Source organism: Anolis sagrei, chromosome 2 (assembly GCF_037176765.1).
Source record: "Anolis sagrei isolate rAnoSag1 chromosome 2, rAnoSag1.mat, whole genome shotgun sequence".
Lineage (NCBI taxonomy): Eukaryota > Metazoa > Chordata > Lepidosauria > Squamata > Dactyloidae > Anolis > Anolis sagrei.
In genome coordinates this window covers 88,305,137-88,321,780 of record NC_090022.1, presented here as the reverse complement: position 1 = coordinate 88,321,780, position 16,644 = coordinate 88,305,137, and the positions used below count along the sequence as shown (strand labels likewise).

At 39.4% G+C, this 16,644-nt stretch overlaps 1 protein-coding gene across 1 annotated transcript in view; it reads right to left on the bottom strand.

Annotated features, from left to right (window-relative positions):
* The window catches only part of LOC132768920 (collagen alpha-1(III) chain-like), a 106,521-nt gene that overhangs the window by 34,153 nt on the left and 55,724 nt on the right, over positions 1 to 16,644 (bottom strand). Inside the window, exons 6-29 of the mRNA XM_067464802.1 lie at positions 12,657 to 12,773; positions 11,788 to 11,823; positions 8,610 to 8,636; positions 5,718 to 5,762; positions 3,781 to 3,843; positions 3,627 to 3,689; positions 3,472 to 3,534; positions 2,993 to 3,055; positions 2,839 to 2,901; positions 2,685 to 2,747; positions 2,531 to 2,593; positions 2,378 to 2,440; positions 2,224 to 2,286; positions 2,071 to 2,133; positions 1,916 to 1,978; positions 1,771 to 1,824; positions 1,617 to 1,679; positions 1,463 to 1,525; positions 1,309 to 1,371; positions 1,154 to 1,216; positions 1,001 to 1,063; positions 848 to 910; positions 695 to 757; positions 544 to 606 (exon numbers count right to left, since the gene is read on the bottom strand). Of these exons, the coding sequence (XP_067320903.1) occupies positions 544 to 606; positions 695 to 757; positions 848 to 910; positions 1,001 to 1,063; positions 1,154 to 1,216; positions 1,309 to 1,371; positions 1,463 to 1,525; positions 1,617 to 1,679; positions 1,771 to 1,824; positions 1,916 to 1,978; positions 2,071 to 2,133; positions 2,224 to 2,286; positions 2,378 to 2,440; positions 2,531 to 2,593; positions 2,685 to 2,747; positions 2,839 to 2,901; positions 2,993 to 3,055; positions 3,472 to 3,534; positions 3,627 to 3,689; positions 3,781 to 3,843; positions 5,718 to 5,762; positions 8,610 to 8,636; positions 11,788 to 11,823; positions 12,657 to 12,773 (1,476 nt within the window). The remainder of the gene's footprint in view (positions 1 to 543; positions 607 to 694; positions 758 to 847; positions 911 to 1,000; positions 1,064 to 1,153; positions 1,217 to 1,308; positions 1,372 to 1,462; positions 1,526 to 1,616; positions 1,680 to 1,770; positions 1,825 to 1,915; positions 1,979 to 2,070; positions 2,134 to 2,223; positions 2,287 to 2,377; positions 2,441 to 2,530; positions 2,594 to 2,684; positions 2,748 to 2,838; positions 2,902 to 2,992; positions 3,056 to 3,471; positions 3,535 to 3,626; positions 3,690 to 3,780; positions 3,844 to 5,717; positions 5,763 to 8,609; positions 8,637 to 11,787; positions 11,824 to 12,656; positions 12,774 to 16,644) is intronic.

Genomic DNA, 16,644 nt, shown 5'->3' with positions numbered 1-16,644 from the left:
ATCCTGACTGAATCCCTTTGCAAAGGCAAAGGCACATTTGGAGAGTCATGAAGTGGAGAAGCAGAGATTGAAGGCTGGGAATAATAGCAAGAAAGCAATCTAGCACACAGCTCCCCAACAAGTTCTCTGCTCCACCAACCCTCCTAACATGGCTTTTCTGTAACAAACATTGCCATATGTATTCAATTTCACTCATTTGAGAGAAAATGCACAGGATTTTGTTTTTACTAGCCAGTCTTTGACAGAAAAGGAATCTCCCTGTGAGATATTTCAGCTACAAATGTCCCTTGCAAGTTCTATTATGTGCAAGGGCCTGTCATGTGAGGAAAAAAGTGTTTTCTCCTACACATATGAAGCTTTGTAAGGTGGGGTGGAAGCTGGAATGGTCTGGTTATAGTTTTATTCTGACTGATCTGTCCCTTTCGAAGCATTGTTTAGCTGCTTTAGTTCTCTCTTGCAATGTCTGAGAGAACGGAAAGAAAACGCTCCATTTCCAAGCAAAACGTATGCTAACCTTACACTCTGCTTTCATGCACTGCTTACCTTTGACCCTGGTAGCCCATCTATGCATTTTTCTCCTACTGCACCAATACTTCCTGATTCTCCCTGTAATATTTGAAATAGTACAATGGAAAACTCTATTCCTAACCAGGGCGAATGCTAATCTTACTGGTCCTTTCCATGGGTGGCTTACCTTGGGCCCTGGTAGCCCATCTAAGCCTTTTTCTCCCTTAGAGCCAATGCTTCCAGGTTCTCCCTGAAATGTTTTAAAGAGATACAATGGGAAACCCTCAGTTTCTGAGCAGGGTCTATGCAAATTTAATAATTACACCCATGAACTGCTTACCTTTGACCCAGGTAGCCCATCAATGCCCCTTTCTCCCATTGGGCCAACACTTCCTGGTTCTCCCTGAAATGTTTGGAAGAGAGGCAATGGCAAACCCTCAGTGTTTAAGCAGGACATGGGTTAAATTTGTGATCCATCCCATGTGCTGCTTACCTTTGATCCTGGTAGCCCATCCATTCCTTTTTCTCCTGTTGGACCAATACTTCCTGGTTCTCCCTGGAGTGTTTGAATAGGTGCATGGGCAAACAATCAGATCCCAAGGAGGACTTATTATACCCTTTTAATAACTTCCCATGCTTTGCTTACCTTTGGCCCTGGTTGCCCATCTATACATTTCTCTCCCACCGTGCCACTACTTCCTGGTTCTCCCTGAAATGTTTTAACAGAGGCAATAGGCAACCCTCAGTTTATAAGCAGGGCATGTGCAATTGTAATACTTTTTTTTCCTATGCACTGTTTACCTTTAGCCCAGGAAGCCCATCTATGCCCTTCTCTCCCATTGGGCCAATGGCCCCTAGTTCTCCCTGAAATGTTTGGAAAAGAGGCAATGGAAAACTCTCAATCGATGAGCAGAGCATAGGTTTACCTTATGGCTCCTTCCCATGCACTGCTTACCTTTGGCCCTGGTAGCCCATCCATGCCCTTTTCTCCCACTGGGCCAACATTTCCTGGTTCTCCCTGGAGAATTTGAAAGGGTTGCAAGAGAACATTTTCAGTTTCTAAGCAGAATATGGGATAACCTTATTATTGTTGCCCATGTGCTGCTTACCCTTGGCCCTGGTAGGCCATCCATGCCATGTTCTCCCACTGGGCCAATGCTTCCTGGTTCTCCCTGGAGCATTTGAAAGCATTATAAGAGAATATGTTCAGTTTCTAAGCAGGATATGGACTAAACTAACTATTAGTTTGCATGTGCTGCTTACCTTTGGCCCTGATAACCCTCTCTGTCCCACTCGGCCCATGCTCCCTCGTTTTCCCTGTGGTGTTTGAAAAAGGACCAATTAACTTGCTTAGTTTTGAAGCAGGGTTATGTTCTAACCTTACAATCCTTTCCTACATGCTGCTTACCTTTGCCCCTGGTAGCCCATCTATGCCTTTTTCTCCTGCTGGGCCAATCTTTCCTGGTTCTCCCTGAATTGTTTGAAAGAGTAGCAAGGGAAAAGTCTCAGATGATCTTTAAGGGCATGTGCTGACCTTACATATTTTTCCCATGCATTGCTTACCTTTGGCCCCTGAAGCCCTTCTATACCTCTCACACCCACTGGGCCAATGCTTCCTTGCTTGCCCTGTGTTGTTTTAAAGAGGTACAATGAAAAACTATTAGGTTTTAAGTAGGACATGGGCTCTCCTTTGATACTGCCTCATGCATTGCTTACCTTTGGCCCTGGTAACCCATCTAAGCCCTTTTCTCCTATAGGACCAACATTTCCTGGTTCTCCCTAGAGCATTGGAAAAAGTTGCAAGCGACAACTATCAGTGTACAAGCAGGGCATGTTCTAACGTTATCACACTTTTCCATGCTCATCTTACCTTTGGCCCTGGCAACCCATCTATACCTCTCTCCCCTACTGGGCCAATGCTTCCTTGCTTGCCCTGTGTTTATTAAGGAGGTATAATGGAAAACTATTAGTTTTCAAGTAGGACATAGGCTATCCTTTTGATACTTTCTCATGCATTGCTTACCTTTGGCCCTGGTAACCCATCTAAGCCTTTTTCTCCCACAGGACCAACACTTCCTGGTTCTCCCTGGAGTGTTTGAAAGAGTTGCAAGGGACAACTATCAGTGTACAAGCAGGGCATGTTCTAATCTTATCACACCTTTCCATGCTCTGCTTACCTTTGGCCCTGGTAGCCCATCTATACCTCTCTCCCCTACTGGACCAATGCTTCCTTGATTGCCCTGTGTTGTATTAAGGAGGAATAATGGAAAACTATTAGTTTTCAAGTAGGACATGGGCTATCCTTTTGATACTTTCTCATGCACTGCTTACCTTTGGCCCCGGTAACCCATCTAAGCCTTTTTCTCCCATAGGACCAACACTTCCTGGTTCTCCCTGGAGTGTTTGAAAGAGTTGCAAGGGACACCTATCAGTGTACAAGCAGGGCATGTTCTAACCTTATCACACCTTTCCATGCTCTGCTTACCTTTGGCCCTGGTAGCCCATCTATACCTTTCTCCCCCACTGGGCCAATACTTCCTGGTTCTCCCTGCAGTGTTTGAAAGAGGTACAGCAGAAAAAGAAAACCTCAGAAAAATGTAGGAAATGTGGTAGATACTTCTTAACCATATTATTGTATTCAAAACATGTTATATCATCCATCACCTACTATGATAATCAAGGATATGGTGTGAAACATATGAAAATCAAAACACAATAAAATACAAAAGTAAACCATTACATCCAGATTTAAAAGAACAATGTCTTAACTTGATGTTTTAAAGTAGATACCATAGATGAAACAGATAAATTAGATCTTCCAAACCTGTGGAGCTCCAAGTGGAAATATTCACCTTTGTAATTCCATAATGTACACTTATTAAAAAAAATCTTTAAAATTGACTGAACCAAAAATCTTAAATCAGAATACCATTAGTTTTATTATATTTTCTAGGTGCTACTTACCTTTGGCCCAGATAGCCCATCTTTACCCTTTTCTCCCATTGGGCCAATACTTCCTGGTTCTCCCTGAAACGTTTGAGAGGGGTGCAATGGAAACTCATGGTTTCTAAGCAGGACATGGGTGAATCGTGCTATCCTTTCTCCCATGCACTGCTTACCTTTGACCCTGGTATCCCTTCTGGGCCTCTCTCCCCCACTGGCCCAATGCTTCCTTGATTTCCCTGTAGTGTTTGAAATAGGAGCAACAGGAAGCTCTCAGTTTATAAATAGGAAATCCATCGGTCTTATTTTGATATTCACTAGGATCCATACCTTTGGTCCTGGCAGCCCATCCATGCCTTTCTCTCCTGTGGGACCAATACTTCCTTGTTCTCCCTGAAATGAATGCAAAATTGAAAGGAACACAAAGTTACAGAGAACATGTAGACAGACAGCTACAACATTAATTTATTGAATGTATATCCTGTCTTTCTCTCAAAGTGAGATCCAAGGTGGCTTACAATTATGACCATTTACATTTACATTGCTGCCATAAAAATTTTACCTTAAAAGCCAGGTAGCTGTATTGAATAGAGGAGTTTTATGGTGCCAATGAGAGCGCTTCTGAAGATTGATGTTCCAGACCCCTCTTTCCAATGAGCTGCAGTGTGACAAGAAATTGCAACACAATCCTTCAGGGATCCTTGCTTTTGCTTGTCCCACTGCTGCTCACTGGCAAGAAGTGTCTGGATGTGTCATCCTTCTGTGTCCTACTTGACACAAAACTCTTTTATTTGATATGGCTGCCTGGATTTTAAGACGATGTTTTACGGAATTGTCTCAGGAGGCAGAATATGGTTATGACATTGTAGCTGAGGCTACACAGAATCTCAGTCATGACTTGGTATTTCCCCATATCAGCTTGCTCATGCTGTCTCTCCATCCCAACACATTAGCAGATACATCTGATGAGGAGACAGGAGAATGCCTTCTTTAGCCTGTGGAATTCTTACCAAGACAGACTAGTCTTTCCTCCACCTTGCTCCTTTTCTACTTGCAGATAACTACCTTTTTAGTTGAATAAGATTTATTATCTAACTGACTATGAAGAATCTTTTAACAGGCCATTTGTACTGTACCTTTATTGTTAAGTTTTAAAATGATTTTACATTGTTTCAAACTGCTGATGTTGGAAAATGGTAGCTTATTGTTGGGTGGTGGCCATCAAATGCTAATCAAGGTGGCCAATTGAAACATTCACACCTAGCTCCAACAGACAAGAGTTCTTTCTCCCACCCTGGACTTTCCACAGATATATAAATCCATTTTTTCTAGTTTCCAACAGTCCTCACAACCTCTGAGGATGCCTGCCATAGATGCAGGTGAAATGTCAGGAGAGAATGCTTCTAGAACATGGCCATACAGCCCAAAAAGCCTACAACAACCTAGTGATTTTGGCCATAAAAACCTTCAACAATACAGGTAACTTAATATCTGAAAGACCACTTCCTTCCATTTGAACCTGTTGCACATTCCTTCGTGAAGTTAGGTTGATGAGTATATGTAACAGGGCTTTCTCTGTAGCAGTGCCTCAACCATGGCACTCCCTACTCAAGAAGTTAGACTGCACCTGTCTCTTTTAAGCTTCTAATGGACGGCCAAAACAGAACAGATCTGTTCCACATAGCCTTCGATGCTTGAAATTGCTCTATTTTAACTGTTTCAAATTTGGGGTTTGGGATTGTTTTAAGCAGTTTTAAAGAAGTATTTTGATGTATATTACTTTAATAATTTTTATTTGTTCATTGCCTTGGGATCCTTGTGAGCTGGGAGGTAATACAAAAGTATCTTAAATTTATTTATTTATTTATTTACAATATTTCTATCCTACCTTTCTCAATCCCGAAGGTGACTCAAGGCGGCTTACAAATTGCCAATAATTAACAATAACAATAAATTTGTGATTCGTGATAATGTAAATTAAATTAGTCTGATATAGTTGTAGATGGTCCTACTCTATGACTATATGACAGCCCATTAACCATATAGCACCCCACTATATGGCTATCGTTTACTTAGTATGTATAGGATGAGTCTGTGTACCCTCTTATCTTATGGATTTTGTTGCGTTTTTGTTCCAAATAAATATTTCTTGTGCTCTTCAACAAAAATACTGAGCTGGTTCTGCCTCACAATTTTTTACTTCCATCCACCTCTAAATGGGAAAAAACACACAAAATGAAATTCTCAGATAATGGAACAGAGCTTACCTTTGGCCCTTGGACCCCTGGTTCTCCTGGGATTCCAGCATCACCCTGATTAAATAGCATATACACATATGAAAGGTTAGTACTGTTTACAAGGGCCTCTTTCCACTACACAGTTAAAACACTATGATTCCACTTCAGGTGCCATGACAGAACCCATAGAATACAGGGATTTGTAATTTGGTGAGGCACCGAAGTTCCCTTGCTGAGAATTCTATGTCCCCTGTCCCATCCCTAAACTACAAATCCGCAAAGTCCATAGGATGAAACTATAGCTCAGCTTGGTCAAACATTATGCTTAATCAAATCAATTACTGTTAAATTAAAAACAAAAACAAAACAGGATAGAAAAATACTTTCCATATGATTTTAATTGTTAAAAGGCAGGGGAGGGGGCAGTTGAGAGAGAAATTTGTCTACAGTGTGTATCTGACAAGAAAACTTTGATAACTTTGTAAGGAACTTACACATTCCTTGATATATTTCTGAAATTCCATAGCTGTGTTTCTATGGTATAATAGTGCGCAATAATTTATAGTACACAGTAATCCTAAAGTAACTTGGCGTCAAGTTACTTTATGATTACAAAGAAAAATATATCTTTTTGTAGTTCAGCCTTTGATTGTGCCTGCACCTGATCTCTCTGGGGATTCTGGGCCTGTTAGTAGAGATTCTGGGTCTGCAAGCCAGCAAGAGATTTTAAGCCCTGAAAATGAGCAGTCTGTGCCTGAAGGCCACATTCCTGAAAGGCAGCTTGCTAGGGAAGCAAGGTCAGGAGCAGATCTGAGCTCAGAGAATGAAAATAAAAGTCCTGGTGGACAATGTAATGAGGAGTTAGATAGGAGATTTACGTTCTGCCAACATAGGGCTGCCCAAGAGAGAGTATGAAGATCAAGACGCTTATTAGACAAGAAATATTTATCAGCTTCCCAGGAAAGAAGTCATGATTATATATTAGCTAGCCCAGCAGATGCGCCTGCTAGTACTTGAGTAAAGATCTATGGCCAAGTCAAGATATTCCTAGTTCAATGTTTCATGTTTCCTTTTGTTCATGTCTCATGATTCCAGGTTTTGAGAACTGTTCCTGAATTTCATTTTTTGGATTTATTCTGCTTTTGTATTCCTGGTTTTTTGATGCTACTCCTGTACTTTTATTTCTGTGGATTATTCCTGATATTTGGACTTCGGTTTTTAAATATTATTTTGCTGAATTGCTTCTCATATATATTATTAAAAAAAACTGCTTTGCTATTTTACCTTGGACTGGAGCATCTGTTAAGTACAGAGGTGGTTCTCAGCCTTGGATTGCAACAATATCTAACTTGCTATTGTAATCCAAAAAAGCACACCTTTCCTCTTTTCTGTGTCTCTGCCCCCTGTCTTCATTGTCTTCCAGAAATAATGTGCAAAAATATGCTTCTTATATAATTAAGGCATAATATTTGAAACTACATTATATGGTCAGTATGGACTCATAATGAAGTTTGATTGTGCTTAATTATATTATATGAGTCTACACTGACCATATAATGCAGTTTGAAACTCTATTAGGAACAGTGTTGATGGGGTCTAATTTAGATTTCAAGTTAGGTCTCCTGCACCACTACTTGTTGGCCACTCTGTTCTAGCATTTGTTAACTATCTGTTCAAATGCTATAATGCAGCATGTACATCACACGAGCAGAGCATGCCCGTGAATGTGCCTAAATAATAATAATAATAATAATAATAATAATAATAATAATAATTGTCAAAGGCTTTCATGGCCGGAATCACTGGGTTGTTGTAGGGTTTTTTGGGGCTATATGGCCATGTTCCAGGCTATCAAATGCTAATCAAGGTGGTCAGTTGAAACAATCACACCTAGCTCCAGCAGACAAGAGTCCTTTGCCCCACCCTGGTCTTTCCACAGATATATAAACCCATTTTCCTAGTTCCAACAGACCTCACTACCTCTGAGGATGCTTGCCATAGATGCAGGCAAAACGTCAGGAGAGAATGCCTCTAGAACATGGCCATATAGCCCCAAAAAACCTACAACAACCCAATAATAATAATAATAATAATAATAATAATAATTTTGAATTCAGACTGACAGAGTTTTGGAGCACAATACTCCTGACCTCACGATCGTGTTAAAAAACAAAATATGGATTGCCGATGTTGCAATCCCAGGTGACAGGAGGATTGAAGAGAAAAAAAGCTGACACGATATGAGGATTTAAAGATTGAACTGGAAAGACTCTGGCACAAGCCAGTAAAGATAGTCCCAGTGGGGATCAGCACACTGGGTGCAGTGCCTAAAGACCTTGGCCTGCTTAAACACAATTGGCGCTGACAAAATTACCCTCTGTCATCTGCAAAAGGCCACCTTACTGGGATCTGCGCACATTATTTGCCGATACATCACACAGTCCTAGACACTTGGGAAGTGTCCGACATGTGATCCAATAAAACAGCCAGCAGAGTGATCTTGTTTGCTGTTAACTCATCCTGTTGTGTTTCAAATAATAATAATAATAATAATAATAATAATAATAATAATAATAATAATAATTTCTTACCCACCTCTCCTTGTGGCATATATGCACAAATGGTTGCTTTTATGGCATAGATTGACCGAATCTTTGCCTGCTCTCTGAGTGAGGGAACATTCTCAAAAGTACAAACTATGATGTGCTGCAAGAAGGATACTTGGCTAGCAGACCAGAACAGACCACTGAAAAGCAAGATACACGGCTGCTGCATGTCTTGCAGTTTCCCCAAAGGAATACATTGCAGAGGAATGTCTCAAGAGGAATTGTTAGAAAAGCTTGTATGAAGTCATCTGCCCCATTCTGCCCAATAGGAGGGCTGGGAAGATGATTCTGAGAAAAATAAAAACCAGTAACTTACTTTTTCTCCTGGCACACCAGGCTCACCCTTTAAAATAAACAGGCAAAGCATATTATATACAATATGCAAAAATAGCAATAATGAAACATTTTTACAATGAACAAAAATAGAAACGCTCTTTCTAAATGGACCATAATATCTGTCTTTCAACATACTTGTAAACTAAATTTCTAAGGCTTTTACTGACAACTGATTCAGTTTGTGTTCACATGCCATAACAGTGATTAAGTCTTACAGATTGCTGTTCTCAATTCCAGTGAAGTCAGTATAAGTACTCAAGTATAAACAGACTAAGGATAACTTCAGAACACACAAATGGCTGTTTTTATGCACTAGATGTTTAAATTCAACTTTAATCTTGGTTTAGAACAATGCTGATTAACTATTTATGTCTTCAACATGGAGAAGGGTCGATGTAGATGGGCAAGTATTTTACTAATTAAGTAATAAGTTAAAATGGGCACAACTGTATTGGTACAACTAACTCTTGAGAAAGATACCTTTTTGGATAACAAGGATCTCAGTCAACATAGCAGCTGATCTTGTTTACTAGTATGTTATGGGTCATCCCATCCCAAGAGTAACTTTTCAAGCTTTGGGTATACCATACTCAGTACAACCTAGAAACTGAGGAGGATCCAGATATTGGACAAACTTAATGCTGATTCAATGGAATTGGAGAAAGAATTTGAGGATTCGACAGGAAAGAAGAGTTTCCTTCTACCACAAGCTCCTAAACCCGATTCCCAGGAAACCAACCTGTTAAGATGACTGGCTTCCATGATGGAGCTTAGATAAAGCATGATGGTAGTTTTTGTCAGCAGTATCTGCTGTTCTCTGCCAGCCCCATATAACCAGTACTACTGTTGGTTTTTGCCATCCAATCTACTGAAGATTAAGTGATCTCATGTTTGACACATACTGAAATGGTGTTAAAATACTAAGTGAATATCAGAGTCTCCCTGGGGCATGCCAGGACAGAAATTTGCAAGCTACAATGAAGTACCAGCTGTCTTCTTGCAACTTGTTGACTAGCAACACATCCAAATCAGATTAGCAACACATCCATGACAGAATATCCCATAATGGAAACCCAGACATTACACTGGAGGACATAAGAAAGGAAAGAGAAGAGAGGAAATGGTAGAATAATTAATAACATCACTAGAAGGAAATTGGAAATATTATTTTATCAATGAGTTACTGTTAAAAACGAACGCACAAAGCAACAAAACTCAATGATACAGTTAGAACTGTAATAAATCAGTATGAAACTACTCTAACTGACATATAATTAAAATGTCAACTCACACACATGCAAAAAAACAAAAGAGTAATATGGAATAAAGAGGATGCTCACAAAACAGTTAAGAGTAATTATGGCAAAATCCTACTAAAATCCATGGAACACGACTAACACAAGTCCTTCTGTTTTTAATGAAATGGCAAAAAATGCATAAAGAGGCAACGAGGCTTTGCAAACAGCCCCAACATTCTCCTCCATAATTCATGCATCTGTACATCTATGAAGTGGCCCTAAAATGTTGTTCTACATAAGATGGGGTTTCTTATTTGCTCTAAACTGACTTCAGCCCATGGCAGGAGATGTCTTCCTACTTCTCCTACATGAGAAGGATTTATATGTTCATTGATTTTAGCTGTGTCACCCGTGACTCTCTTAATAAAGGGCTCTAATAAGCAGAACTCTCTATCTACCTAGGTGCTAGGTTCCAAGTTTCAACAGCCATTACAGGCAGTGTCAAATACTGCAGAATTCTGGTGTGGGATATGACCAAAATTGCAAAATTGCAGCATTAGCTAGGACTCCAACTAAATTCCCACCTGGAATTTGATGAAAATGAAAGATTAGTGTTGAGAGTGCCAAATAGAGTAAAAATTTGGGAACAGTTTCAAGAAGGCAGAAAATATTGAAGCTCATAGTTGACAGAATTCCTTGTGGCCTGAAAGGGCCTGAAGCGGGATATACATATCTGATTCAAAAAGACCTCTTTAAATCCCACCGAATCAAAGCGCTAAATCAGAAACTCAGGCAGATGGGCCTCTCAGTGAATATATTGAGCGGTTTTGAGCATAAAAAGATAATCCAGATCTTAGTGGAACGAATCAGTGACATAGACAAACAGGACTCAATGGCTCTGGCGTGCTCCACATGCTCTCCATTGAGTTTAGGCCTAACATTTAATTCTTTGGAAGGTGCCAAATACTTAGAAAATTTAAACATCCCAAAATTTTTGTCTTGCTTTCAGTTGGGCCAGATTTAATTCCCTCAAATCAGCCATACTAGAGGGTAGATACAAAGGGACTGATTACGAACACAGAGTTTGCCCATGCGGGGAGGGTAAAATTGAAACTGTAATACATGTACTTTTTATTTGCACAATTTACAAGGATGATAGACTAAGGTTAATATCCCCTCTACTCACCAAGTGGCCAGGAAGAACCCTAAGTTGGTACTGCACTAATTTACTGTCTGATCTTGATAAAAGGGTAACGGAACAGGTGGCCAAATTTCTGTTTGCAGCAGCAAAAAGCCGCAAGTGCTTCATGAATAACCTGTAAAGGCTGAGTGTAACAAAGAGTACTTGGGAGACTTATTATTAATTGGCAATCAGATTATATAGACAGTCATTCATCCGATAGCGAATGGTGATACTTGTTTTTATTAATCATAAGCCAAATGTGATGTTATTAATTGTTAATTGTTGTATTTCATCATTCTACTTTCACTTGACTTAGCCGATAGTTTGTTGACCGAAATAAAGCCTACTGATTGACTGACTGAGAATTCCTTGTGCTGTTCAATCAAGAAGAGAAAGATTCAAACTCCCTGCCTTTCAGTGAACAGAAGGGACAAGCTGAATCGAGAAACAGGAAACATGCTTTGATATGAAGGATACATTGTGGTCTGGGTAAGATGTGTCTGTAAGTGAGATTCTCAAACTAATAGCAAAAAGATGTACACAATATAGAAATGGGTAGTGATTACTGATTATGAATCAAAGCTAGAGTCAAAGAAAGCCATTACTTAAAGTTATTGCAGGCAAGCTGGACAGAGAAATGAAGAAAAGGCCCTCACATCTTAGCTAGATTAGGTAAGCATCCCCTACTTAATGCGTCAAAATCAATTAATCTGCGTGGTTATAGATTGTATACTAACCATGATGCCAGCTTCTCCAGTCTCTCCCTTCTCTCCCTAAATAAAGTTAAATGTAAATTGATCAAGCAAAATTCTCCAATGAACACCTTCCTAAATTCACTTTTTCAAAAGCTTCCTTAAAAGTACAGCAGTAAAGGAAGCCTAAGGCATTAATAAAAGAAACAAACAAATGTTTGTTTGTTTTTTTAACAAGACTAGCCTATTCCATTGCTCTGGAGAGCAATTTTGACTAGTGCTGTCCATCAACAAGACACACATAAAGACAGTGTGCTTTCATATATCTAGGACAACTGGACTTAGATTGAACACTAAAACTGGAACTCCCCACCCCCACCAGTGATAATTAATTCCTGTACTATCTGCTATTCTTCTAATTCATCAACAGAGCCCAATAAAAACTGGAGAACTTAAATCTTCATGAAACCAAAAGCCTGCTCTATGGCTAGAAAATACAAGTGATAGACAGTGTACAAAGTTATAGAGCAAGTTCATCACAGAGCGCAAGATATTATTTCAAAGCAGGCTGTCATAAAGTTTTGTTAAATTAATGTTTTAAGATACCAATAGTTTGCTGGTGAGTTATACTTCTGGTTTCAAGGGACTTCTGAATGAGCTTTCCCCTCAAAACTTCTGAGGATGCTTGCCATAGATACAGGCGAAATGTCAGGACATCTAGAACATGGCCATATAGCCCAAAAAAACCTACAAAACCCCAGTTTTCCCCTCACTTTTAACTTTCCTTCCATTAGCTCCTTCATACAATAAAGGGCAACTCATTGATGCATGCATCATGGAGAGGTTATCACTTCTCCTTCCAAAGCATGCACTTAGTTTCCAGACAACTCTCTCTGCTGTTCACTATGCCTTACAGGGAGGCCTGGGGGACCCTTTGGGCCGTCTTTGCCTGTGTCTCCAGGGGGCCCTCTTGTACCCGGCTGTCCAGGAGGACCTGGTGGGCCTGCAGCACCATCTTTACCTGGATCTCCCTACAAGAAGTTTAAAGAAACAAGTTACAGCAGGAAAAGAACATTCATCATGAATGGATGGACTAGTTCAGAAAGTGAGAAAGGCAGCAGGAAGCAAGGGGGAGGAATTGGTTATGTTTTGAGTTACAACAATAAAACTGAACAACAGTCTTTTTGGACTATGAGATCTCCTAGTACTAAATATGTGTATTTGACTACAATATCTAATGTTAGATAAAGGTAATCTGTCATTTTATTCTCTCAGTAACCATTTTGCATGCATTTATGCTATAGAACAGTGTTTCCCAAACTTGAGTCCTCCTGATGTTCTGGACTTCAACTCCCAGAAGGTCCTGTCACTGTTGTCAATATCCAAGAATTCTAGGATATTTCTATAGCAGTGTTAGGAAACACTGCTATAGAAAGATGGTATTCTGTTATTTTCTGTCCAGGAATATTAGATTCCACTATGACAGTTTTAGGAAGCAGTCTTAGATTAGTGGAAAGGTCTTGCCTCTTCCAATGAGAAATAGGTTACTTTAACAGTTTCTGATTCTTTAGAATTCCACATCACTACTGTAAAAAAAGAACAGGTATGAATCATAGCCGTAGGACTAAATTTATAATTACATACACATACCTAGATTTAAGAGAAATTTATGTTCAAGAAATTTAAAGGTATGTAAATTTCTTATTCTCAAGATCATAAATTAAAGAGAGATTATTCCCAACAAATACAAAATTGGATGCTTTATTTCAGTTTATAGAAGAAAGCAATTTTCAAAAATATCCCAAAGTGTAAAATCTTAGGTAGCACAACTGGTTTATTTTGACCTATATATCTCAACATGTTGTAGCATATGGAAGGTCTTGATATGTATGTATTATATCTTGTTTTTCTTTCATGGACACCAATGCTTCCTGGTAATCTTCCATGAAGGTGCTTGATGAATCCTGACCTGTTGCCTTCAAGCAACACTTCTGAATCTTGTGTTTTCCCACCAGGGCAATTTGCAGCACATTAGGTCATGCTGGACTGTAGTCCTTCTATGATGTACATTGGATAGGATTGATGGGAGTTGCAACTCCACAACACCCAGAGGGCCACAGTCCTAAGCATTAGACCATACCTATGTCTCTCTAAGATAACACAGCTAGTTGGTGGTTGAGAATTTTCCAACTAATAATATAATCTTGGCAGATACTGCAAAGCATTGCTTTTAAAGGAGAAAGGGTTTGGATATCACAGCAATTGTACACACAAAACTGTAATGTCAGCATACGTCACACACCATGCTCATGGCACCTGCATGTTTATTGACAAAACCTGATGAATAAAAAGGAAGAGGCACAGCGACAGATGTAAAATAAGCAGGAAAACAATGGCAAACCTTTCTGAATTCATAATGGATGCACTGGTCATGTGGCCACAATCCAGGGCCTTATGTAACTAATGATGTGTCCTCCATGGAGTCCTTCATTTCCTCTCTAGTCTTTAAATGGCAAGCTATGTTTGAAATGTAGCAAACCTGCTAAAACAGCCTACAACATAACAGAACCAAACAGTCTATCTGTAAGATGATGCTACATCTAAATTTGTTTCATGTACAAAGTGCTTAGGAGTTTTTATCACAATCACATGAAAATATTTTCTTCTGAGTCTGATGCATTGCGTCTTACTTGTGGAGCAGAGAACATTTATCTCACCATGTTTCTGGCTAAACATTTGGATGGCCACGGCTGTCAATGATCATAGCCTGGATTATGGCGTGGGCTGGTCCATGAGGTCATGAAGAGTCGGAAGCGACTGAACGAATGAACAACAAAAAAGCAACATTTAGGCTTGGTCTGCCTGAACACATGGAAATCACACCAAGCTCATCCTGCATAATGGATGGATCAGAAAACACTTTCTGCCCTTTGGACAAGATGTCTACAGAAACAGACTTGAATTTAATGTCGTCCTGTTATAAATCATGTCCTGAACTGTGAACGCTATATGACATATGTGCGAAGTCCCAATTCAGAAAATGCCATTGACAAATGGCAGTAGTATAAAATAAAATAATTGACTTAGATTCTATAAAATGTTGTAGAATATTATTTTAAGATCTATTATTTCGTGAATATCCCACTTGTGATGTTCATGAAATGCATATACTAAAGCCATAATGCTAATAAAAGAACAGTATCATGCTTTTAAATCTTTAGACAAAAATTCCGCAAAGGTTTTGGAACATTCTGTTGGCTGAAATTCTTGTGTGCATGGATTCTCTCAATGTTATATACTATACACAAAGTTCAGAACATGTCAACCTAGATAGTTTATCTGATTGCAAAATGTGATGGGATTATACCATAGTCCAAGAGGCTATAATATTAACAAAAGGTTATGGTAAATAGCTAAGGTAAAGTAGAAATACAGTTCAGAAAGTAAATAAGGCATTTATAAAGACCATTTATACAGCCAGCCAGTGTGGTTTGCATGTTGGACTAGAATTCTGGAGACCAAGGCTCAGATCCCTGCTCAAATATAGGAACCCACTGGGTACCCTTAGGCAAATCACACTCTTTCAACCTCAGAGGAAACAATGGCAAACCATTCTGAACAAATTTTATTAAGAAAACCCCACAGGAGGATTGTCAGAAGTTGAAAACAACTTGAAGGCACACGACAAGCACAAACTGTGAAAAATATAGTTTAGACCACTTACCCACAGAGTTTTAAAGATTGCAGATAGTGATTAGGGCAGAGGAGAAAGACTTCCAAAACACTAAGGCTCCCGTCTACATTAACATTAGCTTTGAGACTATGGCGGCCACAAAATGCACACCACCAATGTGCACTACAGGGCACATCTAAGGGTATACAATGCATTAAAAAGTCTCAGGAAAGTCTAAGTCCAGCCAAAATATGTACTGTAGCAGATGACACTGTAGTCCAGACCCAAGGCAAAATCAGTCCTGCAAAATGTGGGGTGCATTGTAGAGAGACCCATCGCTGCTGAAGCGCAATAAAGAATTCCAGAGGTGAAGGGGCTGCCAAAAAAATGCCCTAAGGGCATGGCTGGGCAGCAAAGGGCTGATCAACTCTCTGGGAGGGAGAATTAATTACATCTGCTGCTAACTGTCACTCTCACTTTTGATCACGTCATATGTTTCTGGTGCACTGATAAGCATCTCCGAAGGGAAAAATAATCCTGCAAAGCAGTTTGAGGCCAGGTTCTGTGGTAAATGTAATCAGTATCAGTGTAGAAAGGCCCTAAGGAAGAAAGACTAGGGCCTAGTTCTCATGCATAGGGACTAAGATATCAAGCTCGCATTGAGACTCTCCTCTGAACACTGCAGGTAGTGTCATAAATGATGCAATGATCCCAATATTCCTGACATATGCAAAACCAGATATAAGGGGGGAAAGAATCTAATCTTGTCTCATCCTTGATCTGTCAGAATTCCAGGCACTATGATTTTTGGTATGTGTTCATACAACTCACACTTTGCAATCTTAAGCAATACACTTTACTTTATGTTTGCTTTTTATGTTAACTGGTCTCAGGGTCTCATGTTCCAAAGTATGAAGAAATATTGGACCTATAGAATAATATAAAGCTATCTTTTCCATTAAAAATTTCATGCAGAATTGTTCATTATCATTACTGGCAGGATGCAAAAGGTGTCACTGGCAAATGAGACTTAGAATGTTTTATCTTCAGGAAACTGACTCTGAAACAAGAGATCTGCTTTCAGGAAACAAAATGCTGTATTCTGTAAACATGATTACACAGAATGGTTTCAAGTCAACTGAGGGTGTATCTATACTGTACAATTAATGCAGTTTGACACCAGTTTAACTAGCATGGCTTGATGCTATGGAGTCACAGGAGTTGTAGTT